At 40.5% G+C, this 26,906-nt stretch overlaps 1 protein-coding gene across 28 annotated transcripts in view; it reads right to left on the bottom strand.

Moving 5' to 3' along the window:
• Window positions 1-26,906, bottom strand: part of LOC134326035 (neurexin-1a-like) — a 482,010-nt gene that overhangs the window by 22,557 nt on the left and 432,547 nt on the right. For 18 of the 28 annotated variants that reach the window (XM_063008218.1, XM_063008228.1, XM_063008224.1 and 15 more), the window contains one exon: window positions 1,060-1,147. In XM_063008218.1, the coding sequence (XP_062864288.1) occupies window positions 1,060-1,147 (88 nt within the window). Of the gene's footprint in view, window positions 1-881; window positions 996-1,059; window positions 1,148-26,906 lie in introns of those variants that run through there. The other 10 variants (XM_063008221.1, XM_063008246.1, XM_063008232.1 and 7 more) reach the window with 2 other exon arrangements.

Below are 26,906 nucleotides of genomic sequence, written 5' to 3'. Positions count from 1 at the left end.
CAGGGCTTTGGCCATACCCCATCCCAGAACTAGCCAGCCCTTGCAGGGGACTAGGTGGGCTAGCGTAATAGACCTCTGCGCCACCTGAGCACCAGTAGATTTAATTTCCGCTGAGACATTCCTGTTTCTTTTTGCAGTTATTTTAAATCTCACATTACGTACAACTTGATTTAGATCCTAGCTGCTCCTAATTTAAGACATTTAAAAGGGTCATTTCATCAATTTGGTAAAAATGTCAAAAGAATCTGTGACATGACTCTGCTTTTGCTCTATTAAATAGGAAAAAAAGTGTAACAACTGTAAAATACATAAGGGTTATTTATTGACGATGCATACGTCTAACAGAAATCTGACCTATTTCCACACCGCACGTGAAGAAAATTTATACAAAAGTCAAACCATAGCACAAGCATCACGGTTACTTAGTTTCCCTTTAATCCTGACAGGGTTAATTACAGCACTGCATTGTTCTCAGCAGAAGAGAACCCCCGTGATCCAGAACGGCAGTGTTTGTTTTCCTTAGAGAAGCCAGTTGTAGCTGGCATGGTAGAGGCTTGTCATGTCTAATCAGTGGCTGCAAACCAAGAGGTGAGCAAGACAACACAATTCCAACTCCCCTGACTGTCACCAGGCTTAATTAATGAGAACGGGGACCCACCGCACATCGCAGATTTAGAGCAGAGTCATTTAAGGAATGAAATGATGTTCCTACTACCTTTGCCCTGATTACTCCAACATGCCATGATTTGTAACAGTTATGAATGAAGCAAAAAAAAGACAGATGCTACAAAGATTTAAAGCTTAAAAAAAAAACAGTTTACATAAATATTCCTGTATCTCACGTGAGCAAAATATACCTTTTATTGTCGCCTTTTTGTCCCCTCTGTCCTATTTTATTATAATTTAAATACATACAGAATCAGACTGTTTCACAATAAACAGAAACTGGAAGCAAGATACTGAACAGACGACTGACTAGACGTTCCTTGAGGAACCTGGTGAGACACAGAGACATATAAATACAGCCAGACAGAAGAAGTAATAAAAAAGATGACTAACCTAACCCACCTGAGCTCGGCTCACACGGATCAATGTCCTCGTCATCGCTCGGACACTCGGCCGACGCCACCAACAAGTCGTCTGTTGTCTGTGAAAAAGAGGGATTGCAGTTAAAGCTTAGTAATATTGGGTTGATGACATGATAGGTATTTATGAGTGCGAGTGCATCATTTTATCGAGGAACATATTTTAATATTTCATGGATAAGGCTTAAACCTTTAAGTCTAAGAAAGTCAGGTGATGCTACCATCAACCCAGCTATTCAATTTAAAGTGTATGTATGTCTATATGGCAGAGCAGTGGCACAACAGAGAGTGGGTGATGAACAGAACCTGATGTTTTCCCCTACGTCCATACCATTCCATCAGTGTTTAGTGGAAACACAGTGGCCCTGACCTCAACCACAATAAACTCCTTTAGGATGAGCCAGACCTTCTTATCTACCTCAGAAATGCTTTTTTAGAACTTTTGCTATTTTATGTATGCATTTTCTGCCCTTTTTTCTACAAGTTAAGCATAGCCAATTAGTCTTCTGCTGCTGGAGACACCAATCATGTCCATACTGTTATGAAAAAAAAGGTGAGATGATGAAACAAATGAAAACAAAGATTACAGTTGACTGGATTGGAAGAATTTAATGGTACAATCATGGGTTCTAACAGCAGTGGTATAGCTGAAGAACAAGGAACAGATACTATGGCCCTCGCCTTTATAATGCTCTAGTCATATCACATTGGGTGTTGGACTTTGGAATCTCCATTCTGTGCTAACTGTTATTTCTTATCTGCTTACAACAGCCATGTTGCTTATCTCTGTACTTTAAACTCCCACCCACATCTCAAGTAACCACATGGTCAAGGATTTAATGCACAAACAGCGTAAGACTAATATTCTGGCTATATTAAGCATAAAATCTAATTTTTCTATAACAATACTTTGGTGGACTCTGTACAGGCGCACTCGTGTACTGGTGTCCTTACATATCGTCAAAGACCCCGCCCTCTTTTCCCACCCAGCAGACTTTTAGTGGCATTGCAGGCATTGCCAATTCTGACCGCAAGGGGTGCCCAAACTCGGATCCCAGCGCTGGTGTGCTAGCAAAATATCCCGCTGTGCAGAAATGCTCTTAAGCTAAATTGGCACAATTAACAACAGACACACTATAAAATCTTTACAAAAGACACACTTCAAACCATTATGAGAGCTGCAAAAGAGGAAGGAAGGAAGGAATAGGAATGTCCATTAATATCATGGCCGGGTGTCTACATACATAATGTATTTCTTATTGACCTAAAATCTTATCCTGTAATTTATTGTCTCATTTCCTGAAATCTAGCAAATCTCCCATGGTTGTACAGATCTGCTGAATGAGTGTGACAGTGGTCTCTGTACATGCTGGTGTGTGAGTTTAATGCTGGTGAGTTCGCTTTGTATGATTTCAGTGTCTATTCAACTCACATGATGTCTTAATTTAGTCTTTTACATTCCTGCAGGCTAAGAAAAGAGAACTTGGAGAGAAAAAAACTCCAGGGGAGAATTCATGTTGAATAGAAATGTACTGGAAGAACTGTCAGATGACATACAGTGTATCACAAAAGTGAGTACACCCCTCACATTTCTGCAGATATTTAAGTATATCTTTTCATGGGACAACACTGACAAAATGACACTTTGACACAATGAAAAGTAGTCTGTGTGCAGCTTATATAACAGTGTAAATTTATTCTTCCCTCAAAATAACTCAATATACAGCCATTAATGTCTAAACCACCGGCAACAAAAGTGAGTACACCCCTAAGAGACTACACCCCTAAATGTCCAAATTGAGCACTGCTTGTCATTTTCCCTCCAAAATGTCATGTGATTTGTTAGTGTTACTAGGTCTCAGGTGTGCATAGGGAGCAGGTGTGTTCAATTTAGTAGTACAGCTCTCACACTCTCTCATACTGGTCACTGAAAGTTCCAACATGGCACCTCATGGCAAAGAACTCTCTGAGGATCTTAAAAGACGAATTGTTGCGCTACATGAAGATGGCCAAGGCTACAAGAAGATTGCCAACACCCTGAAACTGAGCTGCAGCACAGTGGCCAAGATCATCCAGCGTTTTAAAAGAGCAGGGTCCACTCAGAACAGACCTCGCGTTGGTCGTCCAAAGAAGCTGAGTGCACGTGCTCAGCGTCACATCCAACTGCTGTCTTTGAAAGATAGGCGCAGGAGTGCTGTCAGCATTGCTGCAGAGATTGAAAAGGTGGGGGGTCAGCCTGTCAGTGCTCAGACCATACGCCGCACACTACATCAAATTGGTCTGCATGGCTGTCACCCCAGAAGGAAGCTTCTTCTGAAGTCTCTACACAAGAAAGCCCGCAAACAGTTTGCTGAAGACATGTCAACAAAGGACATGGATTACTGGAACCATGTCCTATGGTCTGATGAGACCAAGATTAATTTGTTTGGTTCAGATGGTCTCAAGCATGTGTGGCAGCAATCAGGTGAGGAGTACAAAGATAAGTGTGTCATGCCTACAGTCAAGCATGGTGGTGGGAATGCCATGGTCTGGGGCTGCATGAGTGCAGCAGGTGTTGGGGAGTTACATTTCATTGAGGGACACATGAACTCCAATATGTACTGTGAAATACTGAAGCAGAGCATGATCCCCTCCCTCCGGAAACTGGGTCGCAGGGCAGTGTTCCAGCATGATAATGACCCCAAACACACCTCTAAGACGACCACTGCTTTATTGAAGAGGCTGAGGGTAAAGGTGATGGACTGGCCAAGCATGTCTCCAGACCTAAACCCAATAGAACATCTTTGGGGCATCCTCAAGCGGAAGGTGGAGGAGCGCAAAGTCTCGAATATCCGCCAGCTCCGTGATGTCGTCATGGAGGAGTGGAAAAGCATTCCAGTGGCAACCTGTGAAGCTCTGGTAAACTCCATGCCCAGGAGAGTTAAGGCAGTTCTGGGAAATAATGGTGGCCACACAAAATATTGACACTTCAGGAACTTTTACTAAGGGGTGTACTCACTTTTGTTGCCGGTGGTTTAGACATTAATGGCTGTATATTGAGTTATTTTGAGGGAAGAATAAATTTACACTGTTATATAAGCTGCACACAGACTACTTTTCATTGTGTCAAAGTGTCATTTTGTCAGTGTTGTCCTATGAAAAGATATACTTAAATATCTGCAGAAATGTGAGGGGTGTACTCACTTTTGTGATACACTGTACATGAAAAAAGCTGGCTGTCTGCATTACTTACTCATAAAATGTGGTGTGATTTTTACCCATAGTGTAATAGTAGACACTTTCTGTATAGACTGAACACAAAACTGTATTTTGCGGCAACACAGCTGAAAAATCTGTACCTCTGGTCACTGCAAGGAGTTCTGCTTGCTCTCCTTGTCAAATGTATATGAATATGGCTTGTAACAGACTCAACATTCAAAGCCCCAATTCCTAATCAGCAAACCTACAATCTTGTCTCAATGGGCTTTCTGTAGGAAAAGCAAAGTTTGATTTCCTTTCACCTTCCAGAAACATTCTAAGGGTGAACTGGCTACTCTAACCTGTCTCTAATTGTGACACAGTGGATGAAAGTGTGTTGCTCTGAGATAAATCAGCTCCTATTTGCACCTTTGGGAAATTGAAACACTTGAACCTGAATATTTCACAACCAGCACATGACCTGTTTTTGCACCACAGTGGGGCAAATTGATTTTTTTTTGCTTTCTACACCTACATGACTCAATTTACACCAACAATAAATGAGCTGCAAATCACAAATCACTTAGATTTCTTTTCTACATTTAGTATCTGGTTTCCGGTCCATTAACACCCTATCTATGGCTACCTAAAAGCAATGTCATTCATTATAAAGGACCAAAACCAAAAGATGACCATGTTTGACATCAATATAGAGACACACCCACCGCCGACCCAAAAGCATTCCCACTCCTTAGAGGCTTTTCACCCGATTATGAAGAGTAGCCATGTGAATTTGTGTCCATTCAGTTAAAAAATAAGGCTGTAAAGTCAGACACTGATTTGGGTGAGAAGGCCTGTCCATTTACCTGTACCATTTTCTTGGTGTAGGCCACATGTACTTGCCCACTTGTCAGGAATTTCGTGAAGGGTGACTTTTCCGTAGACTACTACCTGTTGTTTTTGGATCTTGATTTAAAATTAAGGTGGACTGAACCTGTGTAGTATGTTTATTGTTTAATTGTATCGTACATTTTTTTTCTAACTTGCAACCTAATTGTGCCTAGTTATTAGACAAGCAATCTAATCATACCCACAGCCAACCCAAAGCTTTCCCACTCCTTAGGGGCTTTTCACCAGATTATAAGGAGTAGCCATGTGAATTTGTGTCCATTTAGATAAAAAAATAAGGTTGTAAAGGCAGACACTGATTTGGATGAGAAGGCCTAGCCCACAATCAACATTCCAATTTATTCCAAAGGTATTTAATGTGGTTAAGGTCAGGGCTTTGAACAGGCCACTGAAGTTTCTTTACACCAAACTCGCCCAGCCGTGTCTTCATGAACATTTCTCTGTGTACATGAGGACAGTCTTGCCAAAATAGTTAAAGCACTTCCATTAACTACTAGAGATGCCTGGATGAAAATATGGAAGGATGTTCCAGCCGCACAATGACCCAAAAAACATATCAAAACTAAAGAGTAAAGATGTTTTTGGAATGGCCTTCTCAAAGTCATATCAAGAATATGTGGACTGTATGGATCTGTTTGAATGGACACACAGTCCCACAGACAGACATTAAAGTCTTGTAAGACGCATGTACAGAACACTTTGTTTTTAAAAGGTCAACATGATTTATGATACCATTTATAATACCTACTGTCCTTATTCTTTATAACTGATTACTGTAGGTTTATATACATCACCTGACTGTTAAACCAGGGTACCTGGAAAAATTGGTTAGAGGATGGGAAAATACCCTGGACAGTGAGTCAATACACTAGAGGGCATAATACTTACTCACACTTAAAGCAAATCTAATAAACATACCCTAATGGCATATTTAATTTAATTAAATGTTTATTAAATTATCTTTATGAAAAAACTATAACTTATTCAGTTATAGAAATGCAAAAATTCTTGAAATCTTAAAATTGTGTTCCCTACAAGTGTATGTAAACTTCTGACACTAGCTGTAGTTATAGAAGAGGATGGACAGGTGAATGGATTATTTAAGGATGGGTGGATTGCCAGGTGGTTAGAGTTAGGATTATGGATGGATGGATGATTGGACTGATGGATGCACACTGGAGCACTTTACCCAGTCCCATTTCTTCCAGCAATCAGGTACTTGGTCATGCACAATTGTCTACTGTATATCAGATGAACACATTCTCACTTCTAACTTCCCTAGCACCAATTAACCCAACGAACTGGCTTTGTGTAATGTACTGTAGATAAGTAAATATAAAAGCACTGTCGTCTCTACAAATGAATAAAGACCGGAAAGATTACGATCGTGCAGCGTGAGCTGAGTTCTTATTCAGGACTGAAAAAAGCCCCCCCACTTCCCGAAAGAACAATTCACATCTCTAAGAATGTTAATCATCTGTATTCTGTCATGTACAATCAAAACAGTGGTGGCAAACTTAAGAAATTCTATTTGGTAAACGACTGAAATCTTTAGTATTGAATTCTTATTAAATGTACTCATCAAGGAAAGTCAAAACAGCCACACGGTGAGCTTTGGGGAAGCAGCGCTGTAGGCGTTCTTTTAACAACAGTTTTACAAACCCTCTTTTACTCAACATGGCAAATGATAACCTGATTTTTTGTCCTTGGTGGAGGTGAAACAGAATGTCAAAAACTACCCAGAGGCATTAGCTTTTTTATTTAAATTCACCTTCCACTCTTTTAATCGGCAATGCTCAGTGAATAATCTTGGGAAAATAGATTGAGGCAAACAAGAAAACTGAGGGAGCTATAACCTAAACACGACTGAATGGCCAAGGGTTATCAAAAATGCACAAAAACAGCTATGGACCTGCAAGCTATGGGCGTTGATTCTACAAGTCTTCAGAACTGTACTGGAGGAAAGAAACACCATGCCTCCAAACAACATCTCACCTAATAATAGACCTCAATTGGTCACATATGTGTTTAACTGAGCTAAAAACTGGAATTCTGGAAGATACCAATGCATTGCTTTCCAGTGACTCCTTCCTGGATCCTTATCATGCCAGTCAAACGCCCCCACAAAATAACAGAGCCACCCTACCCCCTTACTATAGAGATCAAGCACTTGGATCTGTACCATTTTCTTGGTGTAGGCCACATGTACTTGCCCACTTGTCAAGAATTTCCTTGGATGACTACTTATTGGTGTTTTAGGATCTTGATTTAAAATTAAGTTGGACTGGACCTGCATAATATGTTTATTGTTCAACTGAATTGCACACTTTATTTATTTGCTAGCTAAATTTGCCTAGTTATTAGACAAGAAAAGTTATTAGACAAGGAAAAATCCATTATTAGTGACATAATTATATCAAATCAACAAATAACATTACAGAGTTAAAGATCTAATAAATATTAGTCAATATTAGTGTCACTGTTTTTACAGTTTTACTTTCATATTTGCTTTGGGTCATTGATTAAAATGCAGAACTATACAAGCTTCAGGTTTTAATAGTTCTGAAAAGGGATTAGTGGAAGGCAACCCTGGAAATATGGGAGGGAAAAAAGCTGCTTATGGAAAACACATCAAAATATTAAACCAGTAACACACTTGGTTTTAAACAGAGAAGCGATCGTTGTTTTATGAGGCTTTCCGTCTTTGGTACAAAAAAAGAGTATGTGGTGTGTGATAGCGGTAGCTGTAGCGCTTGAGGCTGTATGTGTATGTGTGAACGTGTGTGCTTGTGGAGGTCTCTGTGTATACGTGCCAGAAGCAGAGACAGTGCTGGATTTAAATTTAATTTGCTGTGCCCATAGCTGAGATACAGTGTCGCTGCTCCAGATGGCAGCGCTGGAACATCCTGGAGCGTCACATCCATCACTCCGCCAGTATGATTTGTTTTTCTTGGCGGGAGATCCCGCAACACTGTGCCCAAAGACAGAGGTGCTGGATCAATACCACTCTTTTCTCAAATGCCCTCCCTTGATTTCGTCACTCATTTTTTTCTTTCACATACAAGGAAAACAGAGTGGAGTGTGTGAATAGTCAAAACTACAAATAAATATTTTGCTAGTTCTAGTTTTTAAAAGTAAAACGTTGACACTTGTGTGTGTCCTTTTTACTCTGCAAAACATGCAGTAGCACGTGGCTGGGTGAGTGTTTGATGCCCTGCACTGGATTGGTACACTGTCCAGAGGACAATCCTGCCATGGACCCATTGTGCATCCATTGTTTACTACAAGATGTGGGAATTTGTGCTTATTTAATCATTAGAACATTTGATGAGACATGCACTGTTGGGCAAGAAAGGCTGGCTCACAATCGTTATACCAATTTATCCCAAGGCCTCTGTGTTGGCCACTCAAGTTCATTCACACCAAACCTATCTTTCTGGATCTCGTTTTTCCAAACTGTTACTTCATATAACTTATCTTTTTTTTTAAATGTATATATATATTTTTTTCCCCTCTTTTTTCCCCCAATTTTTATCCTCCAGTCTAGTCGTGTCCAATTACCCTGATTGCGTCCTCTATACTGATTCGACCCTTCACCGCTGACTGAGGACGCCTGTCAACTGACTTGCGCCCCCTCCGTTACGCACAGTCAGTACAGACTGCATTTTTCACCTGCACGAGTCGAGTTCATCCACTTGATGGGCACTGTGTATGGAGGGCCACACCCCATCAGCATTATTCCTCAGCCCTGTGCAGGCGCCATCAGTCAGCCAGCAGGGGCCGCATTCGCACCAGTTATGAGGACCTATGATCCGACTTTCGTACCCTCTAACCCTGAACAACAGCCAATTGTTGTTCATACAGCCGCCCAGACCAGTCGGAAGGCAGAGCTGAGATTCGATACGATGTATTCAAAACCCCAACTCTGGTGAGCTAGCGTACTTTATCGCTGCGCCACCTGAGCGGCCCCTATATAACTGATCTTATACATCTCTTAGCAATGGGTATGTCTGACGTACAGTGCTGTAAAAAAGTATTAGTCCCTAACCAGATTTCTTTTATTCTTGCTAATTTATTAGATTTAAATGTTTCAGATTTTTCAACTAATATAACAATAACACGAGTAAAAACTAAATGCTGCTTATAAATAATCAATCCATGTAATAAAGATAAAGATTTATTTAAAACCTATATCAACCTATATCATAGATGCTGGAATTCAAAGGCATTGAAAGGATAGATAGATACATAAATACACCAAATGTGCGTTTTTGCTTTTATCTTGCAATAAACTGATCTGAAAAAGTAATTGTGCCTCTAAACCTAATAACTGGTTGTTCAACCCTTGGTAGGAACAGCTGTATCAAATGTATTAACTGTATCAAATGCTTGCAATGAGTCTTTGCTGTGGAGCAATTTTGGCCCACTATTATTTGCAAAATTGCTTAAATCCATCTGCATTGGGAAATTTTTAAGCATGAAGTGCCAGGTTAAGGTCTCGCCACAGCATCTCAATGGGATTCCAGTCAGGACTTTGCTTTGGCCTCATTTTGTTTCTTTTGAGCTCCCTACAGGCGAACTTCCTTGTGTGGTTCAGACTGTTTTGTGTATATTCCATCTGCTCTTAAGCTATAGGTCACAAACTGATGGCCGGACAGTGTCCTTTAGGATTTTCAGATCACAAGCAATATTTCTGGTTCCATTAATTATGACAAGGCAACCAGGTACTGCAGAAGTAAAGCAGCACCAGATCATCACACTACCACCACTGTGTTTGATTGTTGGTAGGATGTTCTTATGGTGGAATGTGGTGTTAGCTTTAGCTTTAGATGTAGCGGGAACCACGCCTTACAAGAAGTTCCACCTTTGACTATGTAGTCCACTGAATATTATCCCAAAGTGTTGAGTGTAAGATAGATGCAAATGTGTTCTTGTTGGTCAGCAGGGGTTTGTGCTATGCATTCTTCCACTGATGCCATTTTTTCCGAGTGTCTTTCTTATTGTGAAATCATGTAAATTGACCTTAACTGAGGTAAGTGAGGACCTGCACTTCTTTAGATAATTGAGAGGTTTCTTTTGTGACCTCCTGGATTAAAGTTTGGAGGGCTATCCATACCCTGGGAAGGTTCACCACTGTTCTTAGTTTTCTTCATTTTTTCCATTTGTAGACAAAGGCTCTTACTATGGTCTGCAGCAGTCTCAGAGTCGATGGCTTTGTAACCCTTTCTAGACTGCTAGATTTCTGTGCCTTTGTTTCACATCTGTCTTTGAATGTCTTTAGATGTTAAGACCTTCTAGTCTGCTTCACATCTATTTAAGTAATGTTTAAATTTAACAAGCCTGGCAGTAACATTGCCTGGGTGTGGCTAGTGAAAATGAACCCAACTGTTAATTGAATTTGGAACTGGTTACTTTAGTAGCTAAGGGGGCAATTACTTTTTCACATAGAGCCATGCAGGGCTAAAAGCATTTTTTTCCTCAATAATTGTAATGTCCAACATTAAAAGTAGTTCATTGATCTGGGACATATAAGTGTGACAAGTATGCAAAAATATAAGAAAGTAAAGGGAGGAAAATACTTTTTTTTGCAGTACTGTACCTACAGTCAGTAATTTGGAAGAGTGCCTACATATTTATGTCTCTGCTAATAAACTACTTTAAGTTACAGGGTTCAGTTATATTACTTTTAATTTTGTTGAATTTAGTTGAAAATTTATCAAGACACCCAACTGTGTAGAAAATTCTCAGAATTAGCTAAGTTTGCATTCCAGCAGACGTTCAGCAGAGTTTTGAACAAGTCTGGCCTCATTAATCTGAGCACTTTTTTAAAAGCAGCAGAATGCTGGCAGACCGTCCTGATCCCGATCATTAATCTGATTCAGCTCAAAGCTGGAATAAACGCAAACTATTGCACCCTGGAAGATTATATGTTCTCTGCTGAGTTACTGATATTATAAATCCATGCATAAGTAAAATTGTAACCCTGGATGATTTCAGAACAAAAAACCTGTTTACTATAAATGCACTTGGGTGATGCAGTGGTAAATAATGGGATCTGGGGTTTGAATCTTAGCTGGGGTTTGAATCTATTGACTGGACAATTGTTGGCCATCCCATTTTTAAAAACAACTGATAATAAATAACAATAATAATAATAACAGCCCATTCCAAAGCTGTTCTGTGGGGTTGAGGTCAGGGTTCTGTGCAGGCCACTGGAGTTTCTTTAAACCAAGCTTGTTTATGTCTTTATAGACCTTGCTTTGCTTTGTCCACAGAACAGTTATTCTGGACAGGAAAAGGCATAAACTGTTGGAAGTATATTATTTCTTTTATATAATAAATTTATTACACCTGTTAGCAATTGTTGTGGTTGAAACACTCACTTACTCACTGGGGAGGTTGAAGCCTATCCCACCTCTCAGTGGGCGCAAGGCACACAGAAACACCCTGTACGTGGCACCAGCCCATCGCAGGGCACACACACACTGGCTGAAACACATTACAAGAGGTGTCCCAATACTTCTGTCCATATAATATGTATATAAAAAAAAAAGAATGAAACAAAAGAACAGAAAACTTTACCTACATATTTTAGTCCTATTTTTTTTAATGCATTTTCCTCCCGATTTAGCGCCCTCAATTTGTCTTCCACTGCTGAGGGATACCCGACTGCATTCGAGGAGAGCACATCGCTCCTACATGTGCACATCCCTTCAATTCTCACCCCTGCCCTTCCGCCAATCAGGGTCCTTACACAGCGTATGAAGGTCCCACCCCACACATAGCCCGGCCCCCACCCTGCAGATACGGTGGCCAGTTAGTATCTGCTGCAGGCACTGCCAATTGTGCCCGCCAGATGGTGCCCAGCTGACCGAGGAGTCTAGAATCTCGGTGCTGGTGTGCTAGTGAAATATCCCGCTGTGCCACCTGGGCGCATCCTATTTTAAATGATAAATATTTTTTTGTGCTACAACTGAAGAAAAATATTCTATATTAATGTACTGTATGTACAGTAACTGCATTCAAAAGTTTCATTTTTCCAGTAACTGAAAGCAATTTTAATAATTATTTTTTTTAAGGCATCTAAGACATCTTACAGATGCACTGTAATTTCAGTTTTAAAGTTGGATGTCATCCTAACTCTATAGCCTACATGAATAATTCTGTTAAAGACATCCATTCATTCAGGTCTGAAACCACTGAAGGCATAAAGCAAAGAAAGCCGTCTAGCTTTTAAATCAATCAGCTATAATTAGTAGGCCAATATGAGCAGACCTTAGTTACAGTACCAATGATACAAATATAAAGTAGCCCAGAATGTATCATGTTTTACATTTTGGAAACAAACTCTTTATTTGAAATTCATTATAGTTCAACAAATCAGGTGTTTAGGTGATCTGATTTGTCTTTACTTTAATAGACTTAAAGATAAATGTTCTTACCAGATCATACAAAGACGTTTTTTTTCTATTTTTAAACTTCATGTTCAGAAAGCTTCATATGGGAAAAAAAATTTATGCAAGCAGGTAATTTTCTATTATTCGAATAGGCCATCCAGTAAATGACCTTGTATCTATTACTGTGAGCTTTCAAATGAAGTTGCTGATTTAAGTTGGCAGCTCTATACACTGCTCATGAAGCCTAATTTACTGAAGAGTTTTTTAAAGTGCTTCCAAATGGATGTAATTTGCATAAATATTTATTGCCCTTAGACTTTCATGATATAAAGTCAGCAGTGTTTTCTTCAGTGTAGTAAATGTGTAAACTCTGATGAAGTACGTGGAGAATCTCCCGTTCATCAAGGTAAATACAAAAGGACTTGGGAACCAACTCCATGCACTGATTTAAAAATATCAATACCTTCCGCTAGCCCGGGTGGTCACATTGTGAAAGGATAACAGTGTAGCCCTTAAAGTGACTAATTGCTTGGAGAAAATCAATTCCTAAAAGGCATCTGTGCAATGAGGGTGTTGGTGCCACCACTATAAATCTTTTAGCACCGGGCCTGACAATCGAAAATTAAAAAGTCAGAACCGAGGCTAACCTTGATTTTGCCTCCACCGCAAAGGGCAAGATTGGAACATCGAGTTCCGGCGTCAGGGCCAAGCGTCATTCCTGCTTACGACGCTGTCACGTTTTTCGATCGGAGGAGATTGATCACATCAGGCTTTAACAGAGCCACAGCAGGTTGGGAGCTGAAGAGACTATTAGGACAATGTGTCTAGGTTGGGTTGTTGTTAGCAAGACCAACCTGAATGGGTGAAGCTGCATTGACACAGACAATCTCACCCTCTTCACCTGTGTCTGCTTTGGGTGGCGGTAAGGACATTCTTTAGCATAATTAGGACACAGCCTCAGTACCCTGCTGAAAAAACAGTTTCCAGTGCTCTGCTCCCTCTAGATTTTGTAAAAGTGTAGCATCCTGCTCATGAGCGGTGACCTGCCGGGGTGTCTCGGAGGACGGCAATGTTTCTCACACCCCTCCCTGTCTCCTTCTGTCTGTTGTTTACTCTCCAGTCAAACATGATGAATGCTCGCTGGCACACAAAGCGCTGCTTTAAAACTAGGACTGAAAGTCAGGAGGACACCAGAGGCATCTGAAGGTTTCCTGGCTTTATATTGAAAGCATGAAAATTATCTTTCGTAGTCAATCTGTATCTAATGTCTATATTTTTGTGATTTTTTTTTTCATATGACCCAAATACTGAAGTCTGTACCTGACGTCTGTACGAGCCTCTTTCATCACATCTACTGTGCAAAAAAAATCAGACTGAAGCAGACAGGTCTAACACATAATACCGACGTTCGGCTGAATGACTGCATTCATGCGTAAAATTAATTATTTCCCTTCCCAAGGGCAGAACATAATTTCATAAACGTTCGGTGTATCTGATATATTTTGGTCTAGTCTATGGCTTTATTTGTTGCGAGGATTTGGATTCCAGTGTTGAGCTTACGACATAAGAAACACCAAGTCAAAGTTGCAGAACCAGCAAATGTCATCCATTGCCTCAAGTCTTTTGTGAACAGGTGCACTGAACACACTGTAAACACAACAACTACAACTGATGGGGTGCTTGCACACATGTTCTGTCCATTAAGAAAACAGCTTATTATTTGCAAAAAGACAAAGCTATGCCACTGATTACTTAAAATTATGGTATGTGTTTGCAGTAGCAAATTGTGACTCCCAAACCCTTTCCCTCATCTGAAAGAACACAGTCTAGTTTACTGTGTCCTCTACTAAATACAGACGACAGTTCAGCTATGGAAATGCAATGAGCAAAAATCATGGAGAAAGTCGCCAACTCATTTATTAGACAAATGCAGATCCTTCCCACAAACACTCCGTATGCACTACACTGCGCCTGACACTCCGTATGCACTACACTGAGCCTGTTGCTTCATTTTGTTCTCATAAAAAAAGCAATTGTCTTTGTTTACTTTATATTTATTAATTGAACATTAGAACAGCCATAACTTGTAAGTGACCACTATATTCAAACTTGTGTTACACTTTAACATGTCTGTGTAGAATAATAGCTATTACCAATTCTTGCAATTGTTACACCTGTGTCCTCACAGTGGGTGGAACTAGCAATAACAAAGCCTGGGCCATTGAGAGGGATTGTATGATTGGTCAATTTTTCTGTTATTTGAAATTGGCCTGTCTTTGAATTAGTATTTTGGCCCTCTGTAAATATACACCTAAACAACAGCAAAGGTGGCAAAAGGGCTTCTTTAGTTTAACCTGTCACATTTCAACACAAATTGAATAGGCAGGTATATAGGATACATTTGCTTTGTTTATATACAGTGTATCACAAAAGTGAGTACACCCCTCACATTTCTGCAAATATTTTATTATATATTTTCATGGGACGACACTGTAGACATGAAACTTGGATATAACTTAGAGTAGTCAGTGTACAACTTGTATAGCAGTGTAGATTTACTGTCTTCTGAAAATAACTCAACACACAGCCATTAATGTCTAAATGGCTGGCAACATAAGTGAGTACACCCCACAGTGAACATGTCCAAATTGTGCCCAAAGTGTCAATATTTTGTGTGACCACCATTATTATCACTGCCTTAACCCTCCTGGGCATGGAATTCACCAGAGCTGCACAGGTTGCTACTGGAATCCTCTTCCACTCCTCCATGATGACGTCACGGAGCTAGTGGATGTTAGACACCTTGAACTCCTCCATCTTCCACTTGAGGATGCGCCACAGGTGCTCAATTGGGTTTAGTCCATCACCTTTACCTTCAGCTTCCTCAGCAAGGCAGTTGTCATCTTGGAGGTTGTGTTTGGGGTCGTTATCCTGTCGGAAAACTGCCATGAGGCCCAGTTTTTGAAGGGAGGGGATCATGCTCTGTTTCAGAATGTCACAGTACATGTTGGAATTCATGTTTCCCTCAATGAACTGCAGCTCCCCAGTGCCAGCAACACTCATGCAGCCCAAGACCATGATGCTACCACCACCATGCTTGACTGTAGGCAAGATACAGTTGTCTTGGTACTTCTCACCAGGGCGCCGCCACACATGCTGGACACCATCTGAGCCAAACAAGTTTATCTTGGTCTCGTCAGACCACAGGGCATTCCAGTAATCCATGTTCTTGGACTGCTTGTCTTCAGCAAACTGTTTGCTGGCTTTCTTGTGCGTCAGCTTCCTTCTGGGATGACGACCATGCAGACCGAGTTGATGCAGTGTGCGGCGTATGGTCTGAGCACTGACAGGCTGACCTCCCACGTCTTCAACCTCTGCAGCAATGCTGGCAGCACTCATGTGTCTATTTTTTAAAGCCAACCTCTGGATATGACGCCGAACACGTGGACTCAACTTCTTTGGTCGACCCTGGCGAAGCCTGTTCCGAGTGGAACCTGTCCTGGAAAACCGCTGTATGACCTTGGCCACCATGCTGTAGCTCAGTTTCAGGGTGTTAGCAATCTTCTTATAGCCCAGGCCATCTTTGTGGAGAGCAACAATTCTATTTCTCACATCCTCAGAGAGTTCTTTGCCATGAGGTGCCATGTTGAATATCCAGTGGCCAGTATGAGAGAATTGTACCCAAAACACCAAATTTAACAGCCCTGCTCCCCATTTACACCTGGGACCTTGACACATGACACCAGGGAGGGACAACGACACATTTGGGCGCAATTTGGACATGTTCACTGTGGGGTGTACTCACTTATGTTGCCAGCTATTTAGACATTAATGGCTGTGTGTTGAGTTATTTTCAGAAGACAGTAAATCTACACTGCTATACAAGCTGTACACTGACTACTCTAAGTTATATCCAAGTTTCATGTCTATAGTGTTGTCCCATGAAAAGATATAATGAAATATTTGCAGAAATGTGAGGGGTGTACTCACTTTTGTGATACACTGTATGCTTGTTTAAATATTGATTGTGAAATTCTAAATAGATAAAATAAAATTAGCAATATCGTACATCTTAGGCGCTCTCTGAGGGTGTAGCTGGCCCTGATGGTTCCCTTCTATGTCTTAGTATTGCACACTATACAATAGCACACTACTGTGGTAGTATGTGGCTTGGAATTGTCAAACAAATTACTGTTTTGCCTTTTGCATAGATTGTGGCTAAGACATACAGGCAGGCAGGCAGACACACAGATAAATAGACAGATAGACAAACAGAAAGATAGATAGACAGAAAAATAGATAGACAAACAGATAGACAGACAGACAGACAGACAGACAGATGATAGATAGATAGATAGATAGATAGATAGATAGATAGATAGATAGATAGATAGATAGATAGATAGATAGACTAGACAAACAGATAGATAGACTAGACAAACAGATAGATAGATAAATAGACAGACAGGCAGACAGGCAGGCAGACAGACAGACAGAAAAATAGATAAAAAGATAGAAAAAGAACAAGTTTGCAATTCAGAACTGGCCATCCTTTTAGCTTGTGTAGGCATTTTGCTTATCAAATCTGGCTTGAAACCTCATCAGAAACTCCCAAAGCACACAATATTGCATCGTCTAACTAGGCCAAACACTAAAACGTCATCCCACACAAGTAAAATCAACTCACAGTCAGAATGGACATCTGTTTCCAGTTATAAGGTGTTGGACTGCATTTCTGCAGGAAGTGTTAGGTTAGGCTTTATTTAAAACCGAGCAGCTGTTAGCAAACCCGAGGCTCAACGTTAGAGCGTGGTGTGTGTGTGTGAACAGCACGGCCCGAGGATGAGGATTCCATCTCTACTGTTATGCATCTTCTTGCAGGTTAGTGTCAATGCAGATGGGGCCTCTATCAAAACATAGTCCTGAAGTGAAATGAAGAATTGCACAGCCTATAGAGAAGGTCTGTCAGGTTTGATCAGTCTATAAAATATTACAGGAATCCATTACTGCTAATATTAATGCTGTTAGTAATACCAAGATGCTGGTAAGAACCATTTTTAACTGTATAATGTAACTTTAGTGGATCATTAATCAAAAAAGAATCATTACTAGGAACATAGGCAATGTTTGGTGAATAATTTCTTTAATAAGTTCAAAAACCATTATTATTACCAAGCTGGATTTAGTGACTGAAATGTCTGAGATGTCAGGGTCGACCATCAATCAGAAACTATCAATAGCAAAAACAAACAATGGTCCAGTTTGTAACATATCTTGATGTATGCTGGTGCAAAGTTCTTTGGCAGTCCTCTGTGTAATGATTGTGAATACAAGAGTAATTTAAATTCCATGTATCTCTCTAAATCACAATTACCATCATTACAACTTGTTCTATGATGCATTTCTTGAATATAGTAACACTTTACCTAAGAATAATGGCCAAAGGGTTACAAGATACATACACGAACCCCCTACGACAACAGCTACATCAACATTAGTTTTAATTGTAGTAGGTTGAAATTAATTTCACCTAACCTGAATAAACTGACAGATTTTTTTTAACATAGGGTGGATAAATATTTCCAGCTGTCTGACTTTTCCCATTAATCACATCAAAATTTGTATGGCTTTTTTGGCATTATATCATGAATTTGTTCCTTAGCTATGCCACTTAAATCAATCTGACATTGACAAAGTTGACAAAGTTAGACTTTATGACAGTGGATGCCTTTAATAGAGGCTCCACAGCAACACAGAGTTTTTCATGTGGGTTTTCTCTGGGTATTCTCATGTCCTAAAATGCAGAATGGATAACCTGCTCTTAAATGCCCCTATTCGGAACATAGTACCCAGTGTTTCCAACCCACCACAATACAGAAAATCATGTGAAAAGCTGTCCTAAACAGGTGTCCACATACTTTTGGCCATATAGTGTATAAGTTAACGCTATAAGCAAAACGACTGCAGGAATAAGCAGGACGGCTTCGAGCACAGGACACTGTACATGCCATGTTCTTTAACAAAGCCTGATTTAAATAGGCCTGCACGTGTTGGCTTTCTGTTTCTTTCTTTATTAAGCAGACCTAACAAATATAACTTCTTTAAACATTTATAACCATCAATCACTCTACAAGGTCACTGCAGTGTAGTCGTACCAGACTGATGTATGCAGCCTTGTCTTGTGTTTCTCTTGGGCCCAACATCATTAAAGCTGACAGGATACTGCAGTTCAGATTAAAAAAAATGCTTACACCCAAAGTGATGTCATATCCATCAGAATGATGGGACAGTTTGAGTCCATTACGCTTCCCTGTCTGTGATTGGTCCAAAAAGTTACAAAAGTTTGTTCAGTTACAAAAGTGCATAGTGGATTTCTTTAAAAAAAATTGGTCAAAATATGCAATGTTCACAGGCAAGCAATTTTCATATCATATCTAATTTTTAAAGCAAAGTGTCACATTTCACAGCAGTCATTAAATTACACTCATCAATTAAATGATAGAATAAATGGAAGCTACAACGGACAGCACAACCTACCCTAATGGTTGAATGTAAACCTAGAACATTCAGCGACTGTCTCAAATAATTGGTTTATTTGAGAATTGAGTTACCCGTGTCATGTTTTTAGCCGCCTTAGACTTCGACATCTTGGACATGTTGACTAACCTCTAGCTAACCGAATTGCCATAGAATTGTTAGTGTAACATACTTTTCTGTGGTGTAGTGTGCTGACAATGTTTGATGTATGTGTTTACGTATTGAGTGCATTTTGTCCCTTTTTGGACTCTAAAATCAATAGAAAAGTGTGCTCCACACACATGATCATCTCTCTGTAGTCTGTGCTATGCCTCAAAAGAACAAGCCAGTAAAGCTTTATGCTCCTAGTAGTTTGTCTATGTATAGTTCATTTCTTACTTTATAAACTCAGCAAACTCTAAAGATGCTCAGTTACTCTAGGACCGCCTCATAGAACAAATTCACCAGTAAACGTAAGTCATATGAATGCTTTGCAAATGACAAACGTTAAATCGCTAAACACAAACCTTCAATTTTAGGCAAGGCCTTATTCATATCACAATAAACTTGGTACTTATAAAAAGTAGCTCATCTTCCAAAATTGGCAGTTTGTTACTAATTACATAAACTAAGAAAAAGAAGAAGCAAGGACTTCTTTTCTGCACATATACAGTGTATCACAAAAGTGAGTACACCCCTCACATTTCTGCAGATATTTAAGTATATCTTTTCATGGGACAACACTGACAAAATGACACTTTGACACAATGAAAAGTAGTCTGTGTGCAGCTTATATAACAGTGTACATTTATTCTTCCCTCAAAATAACTCAATATACAGCCATTAATGTCTAAACCACCGGCAACAAAAGTGAGTACACCCCTTAGTGAAAGTTCCTGAAGTGTCAATATTTTGTGTGGCCACCATTATTTCCCAGAACTGCCTTAACTCTCCTGGGCATGGAGTTTACCAGAGCTTCACAGGTTGCCACTGGAATGCTTTTGCACTCCTCCATGACGACATCACAGAGCTGGCGGATATTCGAGACTTTGCGCTCCTCCACCTTCCGCTTGAGGATGCCCCAAAGATGTTCTATTGGGTTTAGGTCTGGAGACATGCTTGGCCAGTCCATCACCTTTACCCTCAGCCTCTTCAATAAAGCAGTGGTCGTCTTAGAGGTGTGTTTGGGGTCATTATCATGCTGGAACACTGCCCTGCGACCCAGTTTCCGGAGGGAGGGGATCATGCTTCAGTATTTCACAGTACATATTGGAGTTCATGTGTCCCTCAATGAAATGTAACTCCCCAACACCTGCTGCACTCATGCAGCCCCAGACCATGGCATTCCCACCACCATGCTTGACTGTAGGCATGACACACTTATCTTTGTACTCCTCACCTGATTGCCGCCACACATGCTTGAGACCATCTGAACCAAACAAATTAATCTTGGTCTCATCAGACCATAGGACATGGTTCCAGTAATCCATGTCCTTTGTTGACATGTCTTCAGCAAACTGTTTGCGGGCTTGCTTGTGTAGAGACTTCAGAAGAGGCTTCCTTCTGGGGTGACAGCCATGCAGACCAATTTGATGTAGTGTGCGGCGTATGGTCTGAGCACTGACAGGCTGACCCCCCACCTTTTCAATCTCTGCAGCAATGCTGACAGCACTCCTGCGCCTATCTTTCAAAGACAGCAGTTGGATGTGACGCTGAGCACGTGCACTCAGCTTTTTTGGACGACCAGCGCGAGGTCTGTTCTGAGTGGACCCTGCTCTTTTAAAACGCTGGATGATCTTGGCCACTGTGCTGCAGCTCAGTTTCAGGGTGTTGGCAATCTTCTTGTAGCCTTGGCCATCTTCATGTAGCGCAACAATTCGTCTTTTAAGATCCTCAGAGAGTTCTTTGCCATGAGGTGCCATGTTGGAACTTTCAGTGACCAGTATGAGAGAGTGTGAGAGCTGTACTACTAAATTGAACACACCTGCTCCCTATGCACACCTGAGACCTAGTAACACTAACGAGTCACATGACATTTTGGAGGGAAAATGACAAGCAGTGCTCAATTTGGACATTTAGGGGTGTAGTCTCTTAGGGGTGTACTCACTTTTGTTGCCGGTGGTTTAGACATTAATTGCTGTATATTGAGTTATTTTGAGGGAAGAATAAATTTACACTGTTATATAAGCTGCACACAGACTACTTTTCATTGTGTCAAAGTGTCATTTTGTCAGTGTTGTCCCATGAAAAGGTATACTTAAATATCTGCAGAAATGTGAGGGGTGTACTCACTTTTGTGATACACTGTACATTCAAGTGATGTATATCTTGCTTGATTGTGGACAATCTCCCCCATGTTTCAGCAACATTATTATTTATGGCAGAATGTTGCAAACAGTTGCAAAAATAATAATGTCCTCTACAAGTGTATGTAAACTGTAGACATTTTCCTGACAGGTCCTGCTAAACACATTCTTTGTCAGTAGTGGTGCACTTTGTTTTGCAATGTACTTCTAATTGTTCAATGACGCCATTTCTTATTTTAGTTGTTCCATTGTTAAAATTCCTCAGGATAAAGCATCAAAAGAGCTTCATCTTAAAATCGTTATGCACATTTCTAATCAGTGCAAGGAAAAAAAAAACAATGCTTAGACAGCAGTGGATTAGAATCTTGGCTGATTGGAAATTCAAATTTGCTCTTTTCATCCATCCTGAGGAAGCTCGTAATGAACGACCGGTCATGGGACATGAGACAGGCTGGGTAACAACAATGCATATAAAAGAAAAACAAAAAGAGAAAGAAACAAAAAACGGTTGCTTTGTAATCCTAGATTAGATCTTACAGCAGGAGGTGCATGCTAAACTTGTTAAACAAACAGTGAGATGGGCAGGAAGGTGACATACAGGTGCTGTTTATAGTAGTAGTTAGCTTTTTGAATAATGATATACACCGACCAGGCATAAAATTATGACCACCTCCTTGTTTCTACACTTGCTGTCCATTTTATCAGCTCCACTTACCATATAGAAGCACTTTGTTGTTCTACAATTACTGACTGTAGTCCATCTGTTTCTCTACATACATTTTTAGCCTGCTCTTACCCTGTTCTTTAATGGTCAGGACCCCAACGGGACCACCACAGAGCAGGTATTATTTAGGTGGTGGATCATTCTCAGCACTGCAGTGACACTGACATGGTGGTGGTGTGTTAGTGTGTGTTGTGCTGGTATGAGTGGATAAGACACAGCAGCGCTGCTGGAGTTTTTAAACACCTCACTGTCACTGCTGGACTGAGAATTGTCCACCAACCAAATACCTGCTCTGTGAAGGTCCTGACTCAGTGGAGCTGATAAAATGGACAGTGAGTGTAGAAACCAGGAGGTGGTCATAATGCTATGGCTGATCGGTGTACTGTTAATAATGAGTTATGTCAGCCACACCTATTGCAAACAGGTACATTAACCACAGAGTCATGTACAGTGTTTGGCACAGCAAACACATTGGTAATAGTGGGTTAAACTGTGACATTGTAAGAGGCCAATAGCTGCCATCCTACTAAATCCAATAGTTCAGCTGCCAATAACAAGTAACATCAACCTACTTGGGTTTTTATTGCCAAACAACAGCACACAATGCTGAAATACATTTGTGCACTGCCAGACACAAATAGGGGGTTATTAAAGCACTTAATTTTTGGACAGAACCATGGAAAAATGTCTGATGGGATGAATCACTTCCCACTTTACCATTTGACGAAAGGATCTGGGCTTGGTGGAAGCCGTTAGAGCTACTACTGTATATTGATACCTGTAAAGTATGGTGGAGGAGAGATAATGACATATTGTTTTTTGGAATGGTTTGCGCTAGGTCCGTCCAGTGAAGACCATTCCTAATGATACAGCATGAAGTGAAATTATTGTGAACTAGATGCTGCTGACTATGAGTTTAGAGAATGCAGTTTCCTTTTCAGATATGGCATGTGGCAAGTGACACAAAGCTCCGTAAGGAAAAAAAATTTGTGTGGTGTGGATGAATAGATTCAAAAGGATATTTCCCAATCTAGTTAAAATCCTGTCAAGAAGAGTAGTTCTCATTTGCATTGTCCCACTTGCATGTCCTTGCTGGCCATGGAGGAACACGGACTAGCACATACAGTAGCTCTTCTTACAAGTGTGAAGCTGGTGGCCAGCAAATTCTTACCAGAGCCTTACAGAGCCTCCCAATCTGGCCCTCCCTCTTCCAGAAACAGGGAATTGGTAAATTCTGGTAAGCACTCTAAAAGGCCAGTTGGCATTTATTTAACTCGTGAATATTTTTGTTTCCTATTACAGGTCAAATTGTGTCAGTTGGCATAAATATACAGGATTAGCCTACACAACTGTACAGTCCTTTATACACTGTACAGCACTGATATAAAACATGTCGATCAGTATTTTGTTTGGCTGTACTTCAAGAAACCATTCAATACAGAATGCAGACTATTTGGCAGCATTTGGCATCACGGTACCTTAACGATTTCAGAAAGAGTTTTACATGAAATAATGATTTGGCCTCTGCAATGCATGACGAGTTTTGCTGAAAAACCTGCTGACCCATAATAACTGAAAGCTTTTGCAGTCTGGCCACAGCTATTATGACCCCATTTCAAGACTACAATTTATTGAAGACCAGAAAATACACACAAATAGTCTCAAACTCCACTAAACCATCCATAAACCTACACGGTCTTCACTAGAGTGCCATCCTAAACAAACAGCCTTCATTATTCATACCCTGCTGATGAAGCTCCTCCTGAAGTCTATTTAGCATTTCCAAACAGCACCTTCCTCGATTTCCTTTCTCTGTCTTTCTACATTTAAGATAAATGCAGTCCTGGTCTGCACTGAGGGATCATTTTTTACCTTTGTGAATGCTTTGTTATGGTGTCATGATTATCCAAAATCAATCCCAGAACCCAGGGGGGTGTCAGCAGGTCTGCAGAAATGCACAATATATCTATAATCATGCTAATATATTCGGTAAAGACCCAACAGCCGCTGCGAACCCAGTGCTTTTTAGCTGCATATTTTTTTATTACTTTTAGCTTTTGTTTTTTACTTTCCCCTTCTTCACAAATATTATCTATGTTTTTACTACTTTGTAATTCTTTAGTTTTATTTTTATGGGAATGCTCACACTGCTGTTCATTTAATTCCAGTTGGTTTGGTTATTTAATAATAGTATATTTTATTAAAGATTAATTATATATACTGTATATATATATATGACATGGTGGTGGTGTGTTAGTGTGTGTTGTGCTGGTATGAGTGAATCAGACACAGCAGCGCTGCTGTAGTTTTAAAACACTGTGTCCACTCACTGTCCACTTTATTAGACACTCCTACTTAGTTGGTCCACCTTGTAGATGTAAAGTCAGAGAAGATCGCTCATCTGTTGCTGCTCTTTGAGTTGGTCATCTTCTAGACCTTCATCAGTGGTCACAGGACGCTGCCCATGGAGCGCTGTTTGCTGGATATATTTTTGGTTCTTAGTCCAGCAGTGACAGTGATGTGTTTAAAAACTAAAAAAAATCAGCGCTGCTGTGTCTGATCCACTCATACCAGCACAACACACACTAACACACCACCACCATGTCATTGTCACTGCAGTGCTAAAAATGACCCACCACCTAAATAATACCTATTCTGTGGTGGTCCTGGGAGAGTCCTGACCATTGAAGAACAGCATGAAAGTGGGCTAACAAAGCATGCAGAGAAACAGATGGACTACAGTCAGTAATTGTAGAACTACAAAGTGCTTTTATATGGTAAGTGGAGCTGATAAAATGGACAGTGAGTGTAGAAACAAGGAGGTGGTTTTAATGTTTTGGTGTATATATATATATATATATACACACATACAGTGTATCACAAAAGTGAGTACACCCCTCACATTTCTGCAGATATTTAAGTATATCTTTTCATGGAACAACACTGACAAAATGACACTTTGACACAATGAAAAGTAGTCTGTGTGCAGCTTATATAACAGTGTAAATTTATTCTTCCCTCAAAATAACTCAATATACAGCCATTAATGTCTAAACCACCGGCAACAAAAGTGAGTACACCCCTAAGAGACTACACCCCTAAATGTCCAAATTGAGCACTGCTTGTCATTTTCCCTCCAAAATGTCATGTGATTTGTTAGTGTTACTAGGTCTCAGGTGTGCATAGGGAGCAGGTGTGTTCAATTTAGTAGTACAGCTCTCACACTCTCTCATACTGGTCACTGAAAGTTCCAACATGGCACCTCATGGCAAAGAACTCTCTGAGGATCTTAAAAGACGAATTGTTGCGCTACATGAAGATGGCCAAGGCTACAAGAAGATTGCCAACACCCTGAAACTGAGCTGCAGCACAGTGGCCAAGATCATCCAGCGTTTTAAAAGAGCAGGGTCCACTCAGAACAGACCTCGCGTTGGTCGTCCAAAGAAGCTGAGTGCACGTGCTCAGCGTCACATCCAACTGCTGTCTTTGAAAGATAGGAGCAGGAGTGCTGTCAGCATTGCTGCAGAGATTGAAAAGGTGGGGGGTCAGCCTGTCAGTGCTCAGACCATACGCCGCACACTACATCAAATTAGTCTGCATGGCTTTCACCCCAGAAGGAAGCCTCTTCTGAAGTCTCTACACAAGAAAGCCCGCAAACAGTTTGCTGAAGACATGTCAACAAAGGACATGGATTACTGGAACCATGTCCTATGGTCTGATGAGACCAAGATTCATTTATTTGGTTCAGATGGTCTCAAGCATGTGTGGCGGCAATCAGGTGAGGAGTACAAAGATAAGTGTGTCATGCCTACAGTCAAGCATGGTGGTGGGAATGCCATGGTCTGGGGCTGCATGAGTGCAGCAGGTGTTGGGGAGTTACATTTCATTGAGGGACACATGAACTCCAATATGTACTGTGAAATACTGAAGCAGAGCATGATCCCCTCCCTCCGGAAACTGGGTCGCAGGGCAGTGTTCCAGCATGATAATGACCCCAAACACACCTCTAAGACGACCACTGCTTTATTGAAGAGGCTGAGGGTAAAGGTGATGGACTGGCCAAGCATGTCTCCAGACCTAAACCCAATAGAACATCTTTGGGGCATCCTCAAGCGGAAGGTGGAGGAGCGCAAAGTCTCGAATATCCGCCAGCTCCGTGATGTCGTCATGGAGGAGTGGAAAAGCATTCCAGTGGCAACCTGTGAAGCTCTGGTAAACTCCATGCCCAGGAGAGTTAAGGCAGTTCTGGGAAATAATGGTGGCCACACAAAATATTGACACTTCAGGAACTTTCACTAAGGGGTGTACTCACTTTTGTTGCCGGTGGTTTAGACATTAATGGCTGTATATTGAGTTATTTTGAGGGAAGAATAAATTTACACTGTTATATAAGCTGCACACAGACTACTTTTCATTGCGTCAAAGTGTCATTTTGTCAGTGTTGTCCCATGAAAAGATATACTTAAATATCTGCAGAAATGTGAGGGGTGTACTCACTTTTGTGATACACTGTATATTACATTAGTTGTAATCAACTGTCTTATATTTATTTTATTAATTAGGATTTTCACGTCATGTTTTAAACACTTTGGTTACACTCATGACAGAACAGATAGGCACTCGTTACACAAGATTCATCAGTTCAAGTTTAATGTCAAACACAGTCATGGACAATTTTCTATTTCCAATTCACCTCACTTGCACACCCTTGGACTGTGGGAGGAAACCGAGGCTCCAGGAGGAAACCCACACAGACACGGGGCTACTTTTTTATTTAAGTTTTTACATCAAC

Source organism: Trichomycterus rosablanca, chromosome 14, assembly GCF_030014385.1.
Source record: "Trichomycterus rosablanca isolate fTriRos1 chromosome 14, fTriRos1.hap1, whole genome shotgun sequence".
NCBI lineage: Eukaryota > Metazoa > Chordata > Actinopteri > Siluriformes > Trichomycteridae > Trichomycterus > Trichomycterus rosablanca.
The sequence above is the reverse complement of the archived record's forward strand: the minus strand, read 5'-3'. Positions and strand labels throughout refer to the sequence as shown.